Here is a 21,428-nt window from a genome sequence, read left to right as displayed (position 1 = left end):
AATATACTGTACAAAACAGAATTTTGGGTATCTATGTACAACTGTATGTAATAGCAAGTTTGCAATTATATAGCACTTGCAACAAAGATGAGAAGAGACAGATTTAAATAGGATCTGAAGGGCAACCTTTTCACACAGAGGGTGGTGTGTGCATGGAATGTGTTGGACTATAACCTAGTGTTACAACATTTAAAAGGCATCTGGATGGTTTTATGAATAGAAGGGTTTAGAGGGGTAGGGGCAGAATGTTAGAAATTGGGACTCGGTCAGATTGGGATATCTGGTCTGCGTGGATGAGTTGGACCAAAGGGTCTGTTTCTATGCTGTATGACTGTGTTACTCCTGTGTTCTAAAATATCCTAAGATGTCTCACTGAGATTTATTTTAAACCAGGTTTGACATTGAGCCATGTGAAAGTTTGGAACTGATGACCGAATGCTTAATCAGAAGTAGATTTCAAGCAGCATCTGAACGGTGAAGCACTTGCTGGAAAGGGTACGGGAGGGAATTCCAGTGGTTCGGGCTTTGGCAGCTGAAGATATGGTTCCAATTGTGGGGTGATGACATTGGGAATGTTAAAGAGACCAGACACGCTCACACTTGCCAAGTGATGAATGTATATTTTGAATTTGAGTTCATTTTACATATGATTAACAACTGTCTTGGACTCTGTGTGGTTTCTGCGACAGTTCAGCTGAGATCAATAGTGAAATGATTGCATTTTATTTGCTCAGTGCTTCTCCTACCACCTAGTGGGGGCAACGTGCTATTAACAGAAACCGGAAATATATTCAGCGTACTTGGCACAACTTTCGGAAATGTCTTGTTAAGATTTTTAAAAGTTTCGTGCCAAATGTGCCAGTGAAATACTTATAAATTATGGCTGGAAGATAGGAAACGTTGTGGTTTGTACACAGAATTATGAAAAAAATATATAAATCCTTCACTTATTAAAACAAGCTGAACTTCTAGCAAGTCTGTATATCCCAAAATAAAATTGATGTGGAGGTGCCGGTGTTGGACTGGGGTGGACAAAGTCAAAAATCACACAACACCAGGTTATAGTCCAATACATTTATTTGAAAACACATGCAGCTGGAGGAGGAGTGAGGCTCCAAAAGCTTATGTTTTCAAATACATCTGTTGGACTACAACCTGGTGTTGTGTGATTTTGACCAAAATAAAATTGTCAGCAGTTGATTGTCATGATGGATGATTTTTTCAGGCTTTGACCCATTTCATGCAAAACAGCAGCATCATACTGAGAAGCACATTACAATTGAATCTTAATGAATCAAAATTCCATGTAAGCAAATGCCCATCCTGTTTATATTTGGTTAGTGTTTAAAGAAACTCATGATGAAGACACTGATTACTAATGGTTCATTTTCAGTATTAATGAAAATGAACTTTGCAATTAATTTAAATTTTGATTCATATGCAGCTTGAGTGTTCATACAATGTCACCAACATACCTGATGGCTACCAAGTGTCCATTAGGTTTGTCCCAAGGGCTTTGAAACAACAAATGTCTTATGAAATTTAGCAACCTGACTTCAACTGATAACTGAGATTCAACATTATTTAATTTGCATATTATCATTTGTAGACGGGGAACTGCTTTACTCCTCTTGAGACAAATTATCAACATTAGTTACAAAGCCTGGATATGGGCCACTGGCTATTATTTTTGTGATTAAAGAAAGTCGAGTGAATGACATTGGAGATCACAATCCCTAATGTCTATTAGGGATCATATTTGAATCAAAATTCCTTGGTCTTCAGGATATGAGTAGAGATGTCCTTGTTAAACCAAGATCGTTTGAAAAGTTTATGAAAACGTTTCCACATCAGAAATATTACTTAGTGAGGATGGGAAGAGTCCAAATGAATTTAGAATTGAAGATATGTTGTCAGGGTGATCAGCATTGTAACTGAGAGGTGTTCAAAAATGAAGTAAAGACATGTCCAGGACAGTGCTACATTATGAAAAGAGATTTTGGTCACTAAACAATGCTGCTTACTAAAAAGGTGATTCAACATTGCTAATTAATGGAATTTTATTCCTGTGTAGGTCAGTGAAAAAGATGTGCAGCAACACTTCCTGGTGTCCTCCAACAAGAATTGTTGGAACTGGCTGAAGGAGATTATTGTGCATGTGGAGCAAGTCATGCCAAAGGTAAATTCCTCCGTTATAATTACTTACTTACTTGTATTTAACAAAAATACGAGAATGTCCCTGAAATAACCTCTTTAATTTTCAGTTTAAGTAGTTTTAGTTTGTGCTACATTTAATTCTGAAGATCTGTTGAAATGAGGAGAATCTTCACTCCCAGGAATTGGGAAATGGATGCTTCATCATTGAGTATGTTCAAGGCTATGATTGATACTTTTTGAATTCTGAAGGAATTGAGGGAATGGGCAGAAATATCGAACTGAGGCAGAGGATTGAATGACAGAGCAGACTCAAGGGTGTCCTCTTGCTTTTTCTGTTCTTGTGTTCTTAATATTTTGATATCCAAGAATTCAGGTATCTTATTGGTTTTTGAAGCTTTGTGACAGTATAGATTTGGTAATAAGGATGTCACCAGCTGTAAAATGTTTTAAAGTGTATGGTTGCCTCTTCTGGCTATCTGGTCTTCCTAGATAAAATCCTTGACTGTAATATTGGCATCCACAGAAGCAAATCATAAACTCTTCAGAAATCCCTGTCATCCAGGCAGTACGTCCAGTCCTCAGTAATTTGTTTTTCATTTAGTTAACTTTATTAAAGGTTCTTGCTGCATTTTGAGCATGTGGTATATTTCTTTCATTCATTTTGAAGCAACTGAAAGTCAGAAACCTAGAGAAGCTGGTTACGAAGCATTAGGTAGTTGCTTTGCATGGGGCAGATTGAAATCTCCTGTGTTTTTCCCTATGCAGATCTCGTTGGGCTATGCACCTCCTGTGACTGAGAGAGAAGGCGTGCAATTGTCTCCCAGGCCTCCGCTGTTTCCAGTTAATAAGTGGTTATTCAGAAGTGTAGAGCAGTGGCCTGGCAACATACTCTACCTCATTTGGTAGATGCCAAGTTCAGATCAGATACTTGACACAGAGTTATGACTGATCGGGATAATTGTGCAGGGGTGAATTTCAACCTGAGTCCCTCCACTTCATGACGCCTCCACTGCACTGTAAGTTTGATCATTATCCTCTCACCACATTAATGATTTCAAACAGTCTTGTTAAATTAAGCACACATTAACTTACACTGAAGCTATGCGTTTTCATTGAAAAAGACACAGATTCATTGACAGTATTTATGCCAGCAGCCATGGAATAGTTGGCAGTGTAGAACCACCAGGAATTACCTGGAATCTGTACTTTCCAGAGCATTAATCTGCAGCATATTCTGAGATGAATACTCCAGGGTATAAAGTTCTATCTTGTAGCCGATCCCAAAAGGTAAGGCAACTGGAGACTTGCTATGAAATGTTTGTTGGAAACTGCAACAGCATTCACTCACAAGGTGGCCATACATGTTGTACCTATGTTTAAAGGTTCTCAAAGAAGAGAATGGACCAAATTCCAAAATTTAAAAAGGAAAAATATGGAATGACATTAATTTTGCAATCACTAGTTTTGGATATCATGAAATTAAGAAACTAAATAACAAATTTGCACACAGCATGGCCAAAGAATAGCAATGTGATTGTGATTGGATCATTTGTTTAAGTGATGTTGGTTGAAAAATGCATCTTGACTGAGATACTAAGGAAAGCTCTTGCTTTTTTGAATAATGCCATAGGATGTCTTACACCTCCTCAAGCTGAAAGTACTGACTTGTGTGTAACATCTTACTTTAAAGACGACTACTTCAGTAGTAGATTGTTCTCTCTGTTTTGTTTTGGAGTGTCATCCTGTGTTTTGGTGTTCAAGTTTCTGGTGGAATATGAGCATTCTGACTTAGATGAGAGAGTAAGCAACTGAACGATGGCCAACATGTCAATAATGTGACAATTTGTAATGGAATCCAAAGAACTGAACATAGTTGTCTGCCATTGAGCTAGATCAAGAAATATTGTTGTGCCTAACAGGAGTATACGTTGGTCTGTAATTTTTATTTAGGAATTGTTATTCACAAATGATCGACATTGGAATGCAATAAACACAATTTACAGTTTGTTCAAATGATATATAGAGAGTGAGGTAGTTGTAGGATTCTGGTTTTATTTTGGGAAAATGAATTACACAACACCACAAAATTATACGTTGTCTCCCAGCGCACCAGAGTGCATATGCAGTGACTTAATTTCAATGCGCGCCAGCCTAATCAAATATGATTTAATGTATGCTACACAAAGCTGGAAAGAAACAAAATCTTCCTAGTTCCTTCTATTTTATAGGTTACTGACCTATTGACCCCTTACCTCTTTCTTTGCTCAATTTCCACTTGCTGTTTTCCTCACTGAGAAGAGGACGTGGCTGAACTGATTGTGGATTTCCACCCTTCGGCTGTCACTGACAGAGGGTGGATTAGATTACTTAGAGGAATTGGTACTTCCTCTGGATTCCCTCCAAAACCTTTCTGTCTCCAAAAACTTTAACCCTACCCTCTCTCCCATTTGCAAACTTATCACTGGGAAGATCATGCACTGTGGCGTTGTTTAAATTGGGGCATGCATCATGTTGAGCATTTGGCCACTTCTTTTTAAGTTGCATTGAAGATTTAATGAGCCTCAGTTCATGTGCTAAATTTTGTTGTGTGCATCATTACCTTGTTGCAACAACCTTTCTGTCGCACATTGTCTGCCACTTCCTGTAGTGAAACTTCAGACCACTGTTCAGTCACAAGTGATCACAGTTGGTGTTTCATCTAAACCAGGCAGACTCATTCTATCACTCTGAACGGAGTCATTTTTCTCATCGACTCATGCCTGAGGTTAACTTCATTTAGCACCGGCAGACCACAAATGACTAATTCAAAACAACAACTTTGCACTTTTACATTGCACCTTTAACATAATGTGCTTCATCGGACCAAAGGCAAAAGAAGTTTGTTAAAGAGAGAAGGTTTGAAGGAAGTAGGAGTTCGAGAGGCTCTGAAGGCCAGGGTCAAGGCAGGTTAAAGCAAGTCTGCTCTTGGTGGCAGAATTAAATTCGGGTAATTGTACAAGGCTAGAGTTGGAGGAGCACAAGGCCTTTTGGAGGATGGCCTCGTTAAATAAGGTTAAAAGCACTGTTCTTGTTCTGTCTAACAGTGTATGGGTCATTTATTTAAGTACGCAATCAGTTTGAATTCGTTATGTGGCAGTGCGCGTGCCATGACTTTGAGGGGCTGAATTGTACACATGCACAGGGGTTTTCAGTTAGTGGCAAAGCATTGTACAGAGCCTGTAGGTTACAGGGATCAGAGTTGGTAAGGCAGTGAAGTGAGTAAAAATATGGAATGAGCAATTTAAAATGCAAAGGTCACTAGACCAGGAGTGAGTAAGAACACAGTGAAAAGGTGAACAGAACTCTAGCAGTGGAGTTTGGATGAGTTCAAGTTCATGTTTAAGGTGGGTGTGGTTCCAAACAAGTAGACTGTTGTCCTGGCAGTATCAAGCTTTGAATGTACAAGGAGTTGCTCTCATTCAGGCCAAGGGAGAGTATTTCATCACACTTGTGACATTACCTTATAGATGTGTGCATAAGCCCTGGGGAGTTAGTAAGTGAAATATCCCCTCAGAATCCCAACTTGTGACGTGGTCCAGTTGAGTTTTGCGTTGCTGTTGCTCAGGGCAGATTGACTGCTGGTCTTCCTGTCAAAGATTGTTCCTTGGCAGTTATGTGGCTTGTTGCTTGAGGTCTTCCTCAACAAGGTTGTACCAAAAAGCCTTAGTCACTCATTGAATTATAAAACTTGAGCTATTGGATTCCCAACAAGGATTATCAAGTTTGAAAGGAGCCGGTCAGATTAACTACTGAATATCAAAGTTATACTCCAGATTACTTATGCACAATATCACAGCAGATCTGCTGATTATTTATTACAGCATTGTAATGGCAGCTACCTGTGGCACCATTCTTTGTACACTATGAAACCACTGCGATGCTTATTAATCATCAGTCCACAGATTATGGATGTTCTGATGTTTTTCTAAGGCTTGGTACACCCGCTAGGAAATCTTTGAGGCAGATAATCAAGGAAAACAGATGTATAAGAGGTATTGAATGGAGAGTAGTTGTCCACTGATGAACTATTAGGCTTCTAGATCACAATATAAATCCTATCTGCATGGGTTATTTCCCCTCCCATATTGATCAGTTTAAAAAAAAACAAAGTCGCCATTGTCCTAATGGGCCATGAAGCTGTGGCCATGTAAGAGAGAGGCACGACTGTTGGTTGTTTAACCTTAGGGTCACTGTACCATTGGCAAGGGGTGTGTTTCAGACTGTGGGACCTTTGTGGTAACCTCAACCAGTTCTTCTATAATAATGTTGACGCTGCTCCTGTAACAGGTTTACTGTCACTTAGAGTCATAGAGTCATACAGCTTGGAAACAGACCCATCAGTCCAATTCATCCATGCCGACCAGACATCCCATTCCCATTTGTCGGCATTTGGCCCATAACCCTCTAAATGCTTCCTATTCGCGTACCCATCCCAGGTGCCTTTTAAATGTTGTATTAGTACCCATCTCTACCACTTCCTCTGGCAGCTCATTCTATATGTGCACCATCCTCTGCCTTTTGGGTCCTTTTCAATGCTTTCCCCTCTCACCTTAAATCTATGCCCTCTAGTTTTGACTCCCCCACCCAGGAAAGGACCTTGGATGTTCACCCTATGCATGCCCCTCATGATTTTATAAATCTCTATAAAGTCACCCCTCAGCCTCCGCAGCTCTGCGGGAAAAACATCCAAGCCTATTCAGCCTGTCCCTCTAGCTCAAATTCTGGCAACATCCTTTTAATTCTTCAGTGCGCTCTCTCATGTTTATCAACATGTTTCCTATATCAGAGCAACCAGAATTGTACAGTACTCTAAGCGTGGACTTGCCAATGTCCGGTACAATCGCAACATGACATCCTAACTTGTGTATATTAAATGTTCTGACCAGTGAAGGTAAGTATGCCAAATGCTGTCTTCACCACTCTTTTCAACAATCCACTTTCAAGGAAGTATGCCTCTGCATCCCAGGTCTCTGTGTTCGTTTGGCAACATTCCCCAGGGCTCTACCATTAATTTAAAAGTCCTGTCCTGGTTTTTTGCATAAATACATCTCGTATTTATGCAAAAAACATGTTGGCGAGTTAAAGTGTAGCAGTACAAAAAGATTCATTTTCTCTTTTTGTTTAAAAAAAAGCAATATCTTTCGAAGCTTTAAACCAGCAGTGAAGTTGTTCGAGTCCTACAGCTCATGTGGCTAGAGCATGACATAAACGCACATATTGGTGAGTCTGTAATTCTAGAATTGGCATAAGGTCCATTGTTCTAGTGATTATAATTAACAGTTTGGATCAAAAAAATGTTTAACTTTGACACACAGTGGAATTCACTTTTCAGCACCCTATCCGAAGTAAGCTAAGTTCATAAATTTCTGGTCAGACTTTAAGGGAAAAAAATGCAATTCTTCAACATGTTATATTTCAAACATCTTAAAATGCTTTCTTTGCACTCAATGTTTATTGCACTTCAAAGGGGTAGTGTAAGTAAGCACAGGAGCCACTTAGTGCATGGTATATGCCATGAACAGTAACAAGATGAATGACCAGTTGACTTGTTTTGGTCATGGTGTTTGAGGGAAGAATGCTGGTCCGACTACCTGGAGAAATTTCTGCTGTTTGAATAGTGGCATGGCATTTAAACTATTTGTGTCAACAGTGCCTTATGCTTCATTTGAAAGGTGGCATTTTTTTTTGAAAATGAGCCCTTCCTCAAGTTCTGGCATGTTTGCATGGATTGTTGGCCTAAGATTTGATCCCACAACTTTTTGTCAGTGGACAGGTGTTCTGTGCATGTCATTCATTGTTTTGCATCAGCAGTGTTTTTTAACCTTCAAAAAATAATACTGAAAGAAAACATTCAATTTATTAATTATTCAAAGAACTGGATATTTTGTTTCTCAAAATTAGAATATAGGCTTCTTTTGTGAAGGTTTCCTGTACACACTTAGATTCTTATGTTTTTGTTCTTTAATGTTCTTTTTATTTAGGTAGCTTCCGTGTTTTATTTTTAAATTTTCAAACCCACGTGTATACTGATGGAAATCTATAATCAAGCTTTTACTGATGTCACTACGCTAATTAAACTATCTGAAATGTAGAAAGGGCTGCCTAAGTTGACTTGTTTTCTTGTCTCAAGCTTTACTTACCCCTCTTGGGGAGACACCTAGCTGTCCTCCTCCTCCTCTTTTGGTACGGATTTACCCATTGCATGCAAGCAAGGTCATTTCTTATGACTTCTGAGCACAGTATGTTGGTTCTCAAAGCAGTGTGCCATGAATTCAACCTTTACTGTATGTTCCTGATGAATTGAATGAAAGTAAGCTACACATAGATAGCTTTTATGAAATGTGCTGTGTATGTTTTAAGAGCTAATATTGTATGGTTTTCAATTATGTGTATTAAATTGTCTTAGGTAGAAAATATATTTGATAAACTGGAAGCCTGAATATCTTGTGTAGTCAGTCAATAATGATTAATGATTGAAGGTTCACAGACATCATGATTTTCATGTTGAGAAATGTTAATCTTTGTATTTAATTTGACTTTTAGGCATAAGATTTCTCTACTCCTCCCAAATTGCTGAAGCAACCTTAAACTCTGGATGCAACAGGTATCTATCAACTGGAAGTGATCATAATACACAGACTGAAAACACAGGAAATACACTTGGTAGCGAGAAGGTGGGTAAAGCCCCATTTTTCTAGGGACTTGGCCTGTAAGGCTGCAATGGCAGCTGTTGCCACTGATGACCTAAGTCAAATCACAATTACAAAACAGAAGGAAGATACGCAGAAGGTTTTAGAAGCCAAATGGAAAGGGAAGGAGTCAAAGCCAAGGAGAACCCTTGAGTGCCTGATCTGCGGAGCATTCTTCAGCAGTGTTGACAAACTTAAAGTTCATTCATACTCTCACACAGGAGAGAGGCCCTACACGTGCTCACACCCGGAGTGCACTAAAGCCTTTGTGTCCAAGTATAAACTTCTCAGGTATGGGAAGCTGAATGGAAATAGTGCCCTAAAAACCTGTTTATCAAATGTATTTAATCCTTTGAGGACGCAGCTTTCTAATAACTTGTAACATGTATACGTACTTGAGCATTTAAAAAGGTTTTGGAACAAACATTATAACAAATTAGAAAAATTAACTGCAATCATACCAAGTTAAAAACAGTGTGAACTATATTTTATAAATAACTAAAACCTATTTTTAATAACTTTGCAGTAATGCCACTGCAGTCCTCAAAGGGTTAAGTTAAGTATCTACACCTCCTTCAGGCTTAATGAGGATTCTTGCAAGCCATCTGCTAAAGACCACTTCTGACCATTGCCTGCTCCAGTAATTTCCTGCATCAAGTGATGTCACACAATAAATTAAGGTTATGCTGTTTGGCTATCATTACAAATGAGATGTCCAGTTGTTTCCGGACATCCATTGATTAAAAGAAAATCTTCAAGTGTGTGTATGTGTCTCAAATTGTACATACAACATTGGCTGGGAACCTTAAAATGATTCCAAAAGGAAGCCAAAGCAAATCATCAGCTGCTTGTCATATTACAAAAATTGGGCTTTATTTAGATGAATATGTTGCATTTTCATTTCTTACCTTGTACCTGTTAGCCACATAGCATATGTACTGAACATATTCAAACCAGAATGGCGATTTACTGCCATTTGTTTATTGCTCTGCTTTCATACCAGGTGATACTGGGATGCAAAATTCACAGCGGTTTTATTTCTAAGAGTGGCGTAGGTGAAGGAGAGGACAATGTATCAGTGAGCAATAATTGAAAGAAGATAACATTGCTACTACTGGACATTACACTGATGTTATAACAGTGAGGGAAAAAACTGCACAACAGAGAGCCAATATACGGCAGTGTATAATATTGGGAGTCAAACCTAGAAATGGTAGGCTGCACAGTGTCTTTTTATCTTTTTTAAGATAGAAATAAAAGTCTAGAGCTAAAAGATAGTAATGCACACTTCTGTTTCAGAACAATCCTGTTGTTTATATAAATATCCATCACTGACGACGCTGGCAAATCAAATAGTTGTAGCTGTGGAAGGTAGCTTATAGTTAGGACCTGTTTTATCAAACCCACAGCAAATGCTTCTGTTGCTGACATTTGAAAATGGAGTGTTAACCTTCTGGTGTTAATTTTAAAAACATTACTTCTATGACAGAGTGTAGCTGATCACTGATTTGCCAGACAATTCCATTCTCTGCCAGGAAATATCTTCCTTAAATGCAGATGATGGGGAATAGAACTGGAGTCTTAAACACTCGAATAAGAATTTAGTTACACAGACATGCATTACAAAGTTGTGCTTCGTAATCCGACAGGCAGTGTTTCAGTCTATCATATTTATTGGAGCACAGCTAATGTTGATCAGCAACATATGATTTAAAACCATTACCAGATTCTTATTCTCTTTGTAAATAAAAACTGGCTAATATGTTCAATCCAGATTTTGAAATTAATTGCATCAAAGCCTCCATATTTTATAGAAGACATTATCTTGCAAGACACTCTATCCCAAGGAATGCTAACACTTTCTTCACATACATACCTTTTCGTTAAAAAAAACAGATGATTTGCATTCAACTGTGTAATTTCAGATGCTTTCTTTGCCTGCAGTTGTTTCAAACCCGACAAGGTCATTCTGTAACACTGCCTCACTTACATATATTTGTAGAGTGTTCATTAGCTTCCAAGGAACAATTAAACACTTAACTGATAGACTATCCTCAGTATGCTTTCAACTCAAAGAACATTAATCTAGTCACTTTTTCAATGCTTCATACACTCCTCATCCTAATAGATACTATGGTGCAGTTGATTTCATGATAATTCTGGTGGGTAAAAATGGAAAATGTTCTCTTCCTGTTTCAGACCCTGAGGAAAAACGGTGTGTTGAAAATACTCTTGATTGTTCAAACATTGGTACAGGTGGCAATGGATATTTATTAAATATCTTAAGTGGAATTCTGGAACTGAGTAGTAGATGGTTTCATCCATAATCTGTGCAAAATTAATGGTGTTCAGTTGAGAAGAATAAACTAAAGCTAGAGTTTACAATTAGTTTATGAAGTAGAAAGGTGGAGATTGAGCCCAGTTTTCAGTGTTGTATAACAAGGCTAGGGGTAGGCAGTTCAGTAGTGAAAAAGCCAAACCTAAGCCAATTACAAGTCAGGTTGTAAGTTTGCACACTGAGTTGGTAGATTTGTCCTCAGATGTTTCATCACCATGCTAGGTAACATCATCAGTGAGCCTGCGAAAAAGCACTGGTGTTCTGTCCTGCTTACTATTTATCTGTCTTAGTCTGTTGTGGTGGGTGATATCACTTCCGGTTCTTTTTCTGAGAGGTTGGTAAATGGGGTCCAAATCGATGTGTTTGTTAATGGAGTTCCAGTTTGAGAGCAAGACCTCTAGGAATTCCCGTGTGTGTCTTTGTTTAGCCTGTCTCAGGATGAATGTATTGTCCCAGTCAAACTGGCGTACCTCTTCATCTGTTTGTGTGGATACTAGTGATAGTTGGTCATGTCTTTTGGTGGCTAGTTTCCTGCCAGTCTGTCCAATGTAATGTTTGTTGCAGTCCTTGCAGAGTATTTTGTATATGATATTCGTAATGCTGGTTGTTGGCATGGGGTCCTTTCAGTTCATCTACCTAGATGCCTAGGACCAGAGTAGTCTGTTCGTAATCTCAGAGATGGCAGGGTGGCTATTGGTGGACTGTGCTTATTGTGTACCCATTGTTCTTAAATACATTGTTTGTGTTTCTCCTTGGCTTCTCAAAGTTCCTGGGTGTTGCAGTGTGCTCTGGGTCATTTAAACAATGTCCTGACGCAGCTTTGTTTGTGGGTGTTGGGATGATTGCTCCTGTGGTTGAGTATCTGATCATTGTCTGTGGCTGTGCTGTAAATGCTGGTCTGTAGCTCTCCATTGGCTTTGCATTCCACTGTGCATTCCAGAAAGGGGAGTCTGTCATCATTCTCTTCCTCTTCGGTAAAAATGTTGTTTGTATTTGTGGGTATCTTCTAATTTGTTGTGTTTCGTGATGACAAAGGTGTCATCCACATGGCGGACACAAAGCTTGGAGTGGATCATGGGAAGGGCTGCTTGTTCTTACCTCTGCACAACTGTTTCTGCTAAGAATCCTGGTATTGGTGATCCCATAGGCATCCCATTGATATGTTTGTAGGTCTTGTTGTTGAAGATGAAGTCAGTTGTGAGGCACAGGTCTATTAGTTTGAGGATGCTGTCCTTACTAATGGAGTTGGTGCTGTCAGGTGTTTGTGTCCTTGGTTTGTCTAGCAGTGAGGCCAGAGTTTGCTTGGTCAGGGTGATGTTTATTGATATGAATAGGGCTGTCATTTTGAAGGAAACGATGACCTCGTCGTACTCTACTTTGATGTCTTTAAGGTTCAGGAATTCCTGGGTGGAATGGGTGGAGTGGCGTGAGTCTTCTAATAGGTGTTTCCGTTTGCGTTGCAGTTCCTTTGCTGCTTTGTATGTCAGTGTACCAGGAAGTGAGACTGTAGGTCTGGGTGTTGCGGAGGGGGGGGGGGGGGGGGGGAGGGAGGAGGGTGTGGCCCTTGTTAATGAATTTGTTGGTAATTGTTGACTTGCATGGCATTCTGAAGGTCACTTCATTTTTCATCCTCACTTGTTCTTGCATTATGAGTGAGATGAATGAAAACCAGCTCTAGCTGGACAAAGGTAGGAAGTTAATCGGTGAACACCACATTTATCTTTTTGACAAGTTGCACAGGTTATTTGCACAGCCTTGGGCAGGTTGTTTACAGGGAACCACAAAAGAAATTACTGAGTTAAAAGATTGCAAATCAAAGCTCAATTTTTACTGGATTTTTGAGCATGAGTGAATGGATACTAACTTTTGCTTTAGACCATGCATTTCAAGTAGATCATACTGAGGTTTGTGCCAGATAAAATTTATAAGTTTCTATCATCTACTTTGAAAAAATTGTTCCTTCATTTATTTAAGGTGCTAGTCTAAGAACATTCCTTTTTCCTGATGGCATTATTTCATTGCCAGCTGTTTGACACCTTTCATGTTCAATCCTCCCACCTCAACTGTGACTGATGAGGTGCAGATTTTCATGTTTCATTTGGTGAGTGTGATTTTCTCTATATCAGGCTGTCAGACCCATTTATCAATGATGGCAGAATAAGGAGAAATTTGACACAGTCAGTGGGAATTCAGAATTTGCTTAACTCAGTACTGAAGTGGATCACTTTGATCTGAAACCCCATTCATAAATTTCAATTTTCTATATCTGCTCTGAGTATTCAAGAAAGCCACAAAATCTGATGAATGGTCGAACTGTCAACTGCATAGCTCTGTGTAGTTGCAAAAGCCAAGCAAAATCTCAACAAAAGCATCTCTTGTTTACAATATTCGATAGTTCCAATCAGGAAATATTTATTAGTAGAAAGCTACAAACCTGCTGCTAATTGCTTGAATCGTGTGGTTCAATAGAAACAATGTTAAAGATTTGTTCTTCATTGACCAGCACAATCCATAGCATTCATCACAAATAGTTAACTATAGTTGGGAAACATCAGAATTGAATGCACACAGATTATCGCAAAAGTAAAATACATACATGTTGGAAATCAGAAGTAAGAACAGAAAGTGCTAGTGGTATAACACGTTACTGCTTAATTCCGCAATACTCCATGCTTCCAGCATGGAAGCTGGAAATTTAAATTCTACCTTAAAATCTAAATTTTTTTTGAATAATAGATGTAGGAATTTGGTATATGAAAATAAATGCAATTGGGAAAGCCTACTTGACACATCACCCCCACTGCCTTGTTCCAGCCACAAAAAGTCTAACCTTTACTGGACTCTCTCCGGCCTAGGTAACTCCATCTTTTTTTAATTAAATACTAAGATTTGAGAAGCAGAAAGTGTTTGTTTTTAAACCATCTACACATCTTCACCTTCAACTCTGACCTGATTTTATTGGAGATGGTGCATTCCTTTTGACCCAATAGAATGAAAGCATTGTGTCTCATGGATAACTTAATTATCTGACAATCACCTGATGAAGGAGCATCGCTCCGAGAGCTAGTGTGCTTCCAATTAAACCTGTTGGACTATAACCTGGTGTTGGGTGATTTTTAACTTTGGACACCCTAGTCCAACACCGGCATCTCCAAATCTTAATTATCTTGGGTTTGTTCCCATTGTTTTCAGCTCCGTTCCTAATAAGACCGTAAATAGGAGTTGGAGTTGACTCATTGAGACTGCTTCTCATTTGATAAGACTGATCAGTTTGTGGCTTTAACTTTACTTTCTCGCTGGAACCCAATACCCTGAGCCTTCTTTGACATGTTCCCAATGGACGTATATTTCACCTTCAGTAAGATGATGAAAACTGTGCGCTGTACTCTTAAGTACAGACTCTCAATTCCCAGCATGGTTGGAGTGAGACTTCCCTACTTTTATCCTCCATTCCCTTGCAATAAAGACCAACATTCCATTTGGAGGAGGACCATTCTTAGGACTGAGAGTTGGAGTGAAGGGAAGAGATGCACTGATTCTAACAGTGCTGGAAACGTGTGTGCATGCAGGATGTGCAGACCACAGTGCAGGAAATCCTAGAAAGAACGGTTGCGGTGGACTTCATAACGTTATGTGGAGAAAATGTTTCGGGACTGATCCAATGATACTCCACTATTTATAGTTTGCCCATTTGGACAATGACTTGTTTTTCCTGGCTCTGTTTCCAATTAACCCGAGCCTCCACCTAGGCTGTCATCACCATGTTACCATGGCACCTTTTTTTTTTAAGTTGCACTTTATTGAATGCCTTATGGAAATACAAATGCACTACATGAACTGGTTTCCCTTTACACATCCTGCCTGATATATCCTTAAACAATTCCAACACGCTAACAAAATTTCTCTTTTAACAGATACATGTTGTCTTGGTTGAATTGTAGTGTATTTTCTAAATGTATTTCTACCACCTTAGTAATAGATTTTAGCAGTTTCTGGGCAATAGATTCCTGTTTTTCTTTTGTCTCACTTCTTTCCTAATAGTTGTATTACATTTGCCGATTACCATTCTGCTGGGACCTTTCCAAAACCTCGGGAACATTGGAGCATTGTAGCTCACACAAGCTCTGTCTCTGTAGCCATTTCTTTCAGGATTTTAGGATGTAGGGCTAGGGTACCTGAGAGTCATTAGTCCCATTAGTTTTCTCAGAGTTTTTTCTTGAGTGATTGTGGTGGCTTTAAACTCTTCTATTCTTTTGGCTCATCACTTTGTGCTATTTTGGAGTGCTTTTGTACAGCTAGAAGTCATTCTCGCTAGGGAACCACTGCTTAACTTAGCTGATGTCTTCATTTTTATGAATGCACCAGAAAATTTTGTTATCTTCTTTCATATTTCTTTTTCGTTTTCTCTTGTACTTGAGTTTCTTTGTCATACTTTACAGGTTTCTAATATTTTTCTGAACTGTTGCTTGTTTAACTCGTATAGTTATAAATTAATGCAATTTTTATCTGCTCATGCCAATTTAAGCTTATTCCAATATTTGAAGGATAAAATATTAAAAGCTCATCAAACAATTGCATCCTCATTAAACTAGTTGAAGCCATTACTGCTCATCAGTTTCTACAGGCTTTAAAAAAATGATAAAAAGCAGCACCTCCTTCCCTCCGTGCCCAGAATGCCCATCCCAACAGTTGTAACTCATTACACTTGGGCCTTCACCCACTCCAAATAGCAAAATCTATTTAGGCAAAATTGATGGCTCAGACCCAACAGTCACAATTGTGAAATCATCTCTCTATTGCAGTGATTTAACAACTTCTTGACACTTAACACCTTCAACACTTTTTCAAATGTATCACTTATTTATAAATAAATGCCACTGTCAAGCAGTTTCAACTAACTGAGCTCCCTAACTGTAATTTAAAATTCCAAGTTGGGGTGCTAATCTAAATTAGAATTTGACACCTGCAGCACATTTCCCAAGTTTGCAATTGTACATCATGGCATCCTCACCTCTTTCAAGTAAGGCATCAGTACATATGCATTTATTTAGCCACTTTTCTCCTCTGCCACATACTTTCAGATAGTGATAAATATATGAACATAAAAGGAGGAGGAGTAAGCTATTCAGCCCCTCAGGCCTACACCACCATTCAACAAGATCATGGTTGATCTGCCCAGGCCTCAACTCCTCTTTTGTGTCAAATGTTCAATCCCCTGATCATTCAGAAGTCTGTCTACACAGATCTAGCCTCCATGACACTCAAAGGTAGAGCTTTTCAGATATTCATCACCCTCCTGCGACTAGAAATTTCTTTGGTTCAGTCAGCATTTATTGCTCATCCCTAATAGTGACACTAGTAATAGAGTCAAGAGTCAACTAAGTTGTTGCAGATCTGGAGTCACAATAAGGCCAGACCAGGTAAGGGTGTACGTTACCTTAGCTAAGGGACTTTAATGAATGAGGTGGGTCTTTCTGACAATTGACAGTGAGCTCATGGTCATAGTTAGACCCTTCATTTCAGAGTTTTAGTGAGATTAGATTTCGCCATCTGCCATGGCAGGATTTGAACTCGTGTTCCTAGGATATTACCTGGGTCTCTTATTAGTGCAGTGCCAACACCACATCACCTCTCCCCATTTCCTTTTTATTCTCATTTTATCTTTCCTCATTGTACTTGACCTCTTCTAGCCTTGCATTTCCATCAAGTTTGGTGTTATCAGCAAACTTGCAAATTTTACGCTTGGTCCCACGTCAACATTGTGAATAGTTGTGATCTTAGCAGTAACCCTTGTGGTATCTCCATAATGGAGGAGAAAGTGAGGACTGCAGATGCTGGAGATCAGAGCTGAAAATGTGTTGCTGAAAAAGCGCAGCAGGTCAGGCAGCATCCAAGGAACAGGAGAATCGACATTTCGGGCATAAGCCCTTCTTCAGGAATGAGGAAAGAAGGGCTTATTCCTGAAGAAGGGCTTATGCCCAAAACGTGGATTCTCCTGTTCCTTGGACGCTGCCTTACCTGCTGCACTTTTCCAGCAACACATTTTCAGTGGTATCTCCATAATGACAGCTTGCCATTATTCAAATAATCTGCTTATTCCTACCCTGTGCTTTCTGTCTCTTAAACAATTCTTCATCCATACCAGTATATTGACCCAGTCCCAGGTACTCTGATTTCATTTCCTAACTTCCTGTGTGCGTGCAGGGATATGGATTCAAACTAGGTAGGTAGATTTGGAGCCAATCCAGTTTAATGGCAAATAAGGTTGAGATGTGTAGGCAAAAGTGAGGACTGCACATGCTGCAAATCAGAGTCTAGGTTAGAGTGGTGCTGGAAAAGCACAGCAGGTCTGGCAGCATCCGAGGAGCAGTAAAATCGATACTTTGGGCCAAAGCCTGTATAGTCAATTCTGGTTACAGTTTAAGGTTGAACAGGACACTTGTCCGTGCCTGTGTCACCTTCAGGCTCAACCATTTCAATGCTGCCCTAGCCAACTTATTATCATTTAGACTAAACCTCAGTTGTTTTTGATCTCAGTTGATGATACTAGTGCTCAGGTCAGATCTCAATGAAGTCTGACCTGGTCAATCATTTATTTTGAAATTGTAGTTAATGTGGTACTCACTCACTGAACTATAGTCAGGCTGCAGAACACCATAACACTTTTTTAAACCCAAAAGACAAAGTAGAACACAGCTCAAACTTCTCATCTTGCAATCATCAGGATATTTCTCATGAATACTAATTCAAATGGAGAAGTGCCATTTATACTGCATCAGAGGAGAATATTGATTGGTTAGCATGTGGACAGTAAAGGCATTGTCTATTGAGAATTTTTTTTATTCATTGACTGGATGAGGGCATTGCTGGCAAGACCAGCATTCATTGCCCATCCCTAATTGCCCAAAGGGCAGCAAGGAGTCAACCACATTGGTCTGGGTCTGGAGTCACATATAGGCCAGACCAGGTATAGATGATAGATCTCCTTCCTCTGAAAGACATTAGTGAACCAAACAAGTTTTTCTTACAATCGACAATTAATTCCTGGTCATCACCTCACGTCCTGAGCTTCAGCAACTGATTTTGTCTGCTATTTCTCTGAGAGACCTTGGACAGTGTTGTTGACTGGAAATTTCTAATTAGCCACAGGCTGGTTACAGTGCCACCATTTTAATTACATACATTGATTTTAGATAGAAACTGCCTGGGACACACAATAGGTAAGAGTATATTAACACCTGTTTACTAATAGGCAGTGGCAAATGGTGAATGGGAGACCACAACAAAGTTTGGAATTTGGGCCTAAATTTACCAGGCAAAACACAGAATGTAACTTCAAAGTTTATGACTAGCAGTTAGTGACTTGGATAGCAGAATCTAGTTGAAGCTGCATGTCCTTTGTCATGATGTGTTGTATAGAGTCACCTTGTTTTTGCCGGGATTTATCTCCTGACTAGGTGCGTTATTCATTTTGGCTGAACTGACCATGGTGACATCTCCTGTTCTCAAACAATATTGCTGGTGTTTCTTACGTGCTGAAGTCTGCCTTTTTTAAAATCTTTCTGCTTCATGTTTATTATTTTCTAAAGTGCAAAAAACAATATAGGAGGGTTGTGCATGTTCTAGTTACTGAATTGACATTAAGCCATCAAATATACATGTAAAAAGCAGTGTTGAGATTAAGTGCCCATTAAACATGTGGCCAGATCCTGGGTATTATACTGCTCATTTATTATTTTCTTGTAACCGATTTTCTATATCATAAGGCAGTTCTGAAATTGGTCAGTTTATAAGATTAGGACATTTAAGAGAAAAACTTTAGATGAGCAAAGTTATTATGCAAACTATTAGTGAATTTTAACTCTCTTTTTGCGGAGGTATAGTATGTTCATTGATTTAAAAGGATATGTGGTAAATAGTGTAAAGCCTGTTACATGTGTGCATACCGAGATTGTAATGTGGTACGTTAAGCTTTTTGTGAGTGTACTCTGCTAATCAGAACGTTTATTATGTTAGAATTAGACTGGGAAGTAATTGCATAAGGGGTATTAACATCAGAAAATATGTTAGGAAACCGTGAACTATTGAAATTCGTGTGTTTAAAGAAACTATTCAGCATTAAGAAAGCACTGCGAATTTTGCTTAACAAAATCACCTGGACACTGATCAATAATGTGCCTTTCACTTGGAATATTATTTGAAAATTGTGACTGATTAGACTACAGTCCAGGAAAATCTTTCAGACCCCTCCCCCTCCCTGCCCAAATTGGGCTATTTTATACCTAAAGAAATGCATTAACACATAAACACATTCTTTAGAAATTGATTTATTAATTTGTTATACAAAACATAGAGGAAATTGTGCCACTGTTTCCATGTATTGTGTGAAACACTATTACTGTTTTCATCAGCAACATCATTATAAATGATTTGCTGACATTAAAATGCTTTTTATATCAACCTCATCCTCTGTTCTGCAGAAAGCTGATGAATGTTAAAAGCTGATTCTGCTGCCCTCCCTTTCTCACTTTGGGGATTGTGATGATGCAATAATGATGAACAATCAATATGCCACAATAATTCACCAAACTATGGCACTTATTCAAAGCACTTCTGTGGTATGACCAGAACTGTCTGCTAATGTTGGAGTTTGGGCTCCATTGTTGTAGATTACCTATTCGATGTAACTTCTTCTGAATCAAAACTGACCTCTTCGAGGTGTCAAAGTATCTCAGCGTGCAAAGATAATGTCTTCTTTAATTTATTAGTCTTTTTAGTGATAACCTGACACAAATTATAAATGGCAGGTTTTTTTTAGCCATGTGTTCTTAATTATGTGGCATGACAAATATCTATCTGCTAGTTAAAAAAACCTGGTTAATCGTGTTGCTAAAGTTGCATACAGAGGAAATACACGCAAATTTGTTGAGTCTTGATCTACTACTTCCTATGCTCACCCAGTGTACATCTGCTTCAGCAAACTAGACATCTGCTGGGACTTCTCTCCTCATTTAAAAACCAATGTGAATTATGTTAAATGGCAGTGGAACAATTTCACAATAAGCATATTTAACCATCAGGGCGACATTGAAGCTAGGATATTCTGTAAGAGTAGATTTTAGAAAGATCACATGGTCTGTTTCACTAACATTTACAACTGAAGAAATTATCTGCAAGTCAAACTTTAAGCTGCTTCCAAATATACTTTATGAGCAAGTCTTACAAGTTTGTCAGACAAGCAGATGGCTCATCTCAGAATTACATAATGTTATCATTAAGAAGGCAGTGATTAAAAAGTACATAATGACCTGAACTTCACATGAATTTTCTTCCAAGTTTTCAAATATTCCAACCTTTCCATCATGTTGGCTGCACAATGCACTGAACTTCAGTAATTTGTTTCCTCTTTACCTGCCTTTAAACAAGTTTTCTTTATAAAAGTGAATTCACTTTGCGGTGATGGGGCAGTTTCATCACTCATGCCAATTCAATGTGAGCCTGTCCATACTCCCAGTAGAGAAATCCTGTTAAATGCTATGACACAAGAAGATCAATTTATTGGTTCTGATTGAACACAATTCAAGGTTCTTGGTTTGTTCAGATCTATTTCAGTTTTGTTGCTTGCTAGGATCTTGGTAGAGATTGACTGACTATTTTTTAAAAACAGATTCAAACTTCCAACTAAGAGTGACATGACAGGATTTCACAATTCGGAACTTTGACAATAACAAGTAACTTAAATGAGTACTTTTAACTAACTCCTACTTTCTTTTTGTGGTGACTTGTGTTTAACACTCAGAATTGAATGCTTTTTTAAAAATTTTTGTACAGTCGATGAAACAGTCTCCATGTGTATACTTAGTTCCCAAGTTAAACACTGAACAAAAAAAAATCAAAGAACTGCAGATGCTGGAAATCAGAAACAAAATCCTAAATTAATGGAGAAACTCAGCAGGTCAGATAGCATCTGTGGAGGGAATGCATTCTCTCCACAGATGCTACCTGACCTGCTGAGTTTTTCCAGCTATTTATGGTTTTATTTCTTAGTTACTGACTCTTTACTCCTGTTCTTTTCTCAGCCTGTCAATTCGCAATCTAATAATTGTCTTTCACAATGAGGTATTGTTTCCCACAAACACTCCCTCTAGCCGAAACTAGGTAACTTCTAACTTCCCACTAATTTGATCTTTTCTATCTGAGTGTAG

The 21,428-nt window shown here is 38.7% G+C and overlaps 1 protein-coding gene across 3 annotated transcripts in view; it reads left to right on the top strand.

Annotated features, from left to right (window-relative positions):
* plagl2 (pleiomorphic adenoma gene-like 2) overlaps positions 1-21,428 on the top strand; it is a 133,596-nt gene that overhangs the window by 105,228 nt on the left and 6,940 nt on the right. The window contains exons 2-4 of one of the 3 annotated variants that reach the window (XM_060836407.1): positions 2,075-2,179; positions 2,923-3,173; positions 8,740-8,870. Coding sequence is in view for 2 of the 3 variants with exons in the window: in XM_060836405.1 (XP_060692388.1) it covers positions 8,917-9,176 (260 nt within the window). In the remaining variant the exon portion in view is untranslated. Of the gene's footprint in view, positions 1-2,074; positions 2,180-2,922; positions 3,174-8,739; positions 9,177-21,428 lie in introns of all 3 variants that reach the window. The other 2 variants (XM_060836405.1, XM_060836406.1) reach the window with 2 other exon arrangements.

This window comes from Hemiscyllium ocellatum, chromosome 15 (assembly GCF_020745735.1).
Source record: "Hemiscyllium ocellatum isolate sHemOce1 chromosome 15, sHemOce1.pat.X.cur, whole genome shotgun sequence".
Classification (NCBI taxonomy): Eukaryota; Metazoa; Chordata; class Chondrichthyes; order Orectolobiformes; family Hemiscylliidae; genus Hemiscyllium; species Hemiscyllium ocellatum.
This window is presented reverse-complemented; position numbering and strand designations above follow the sequence as displayed.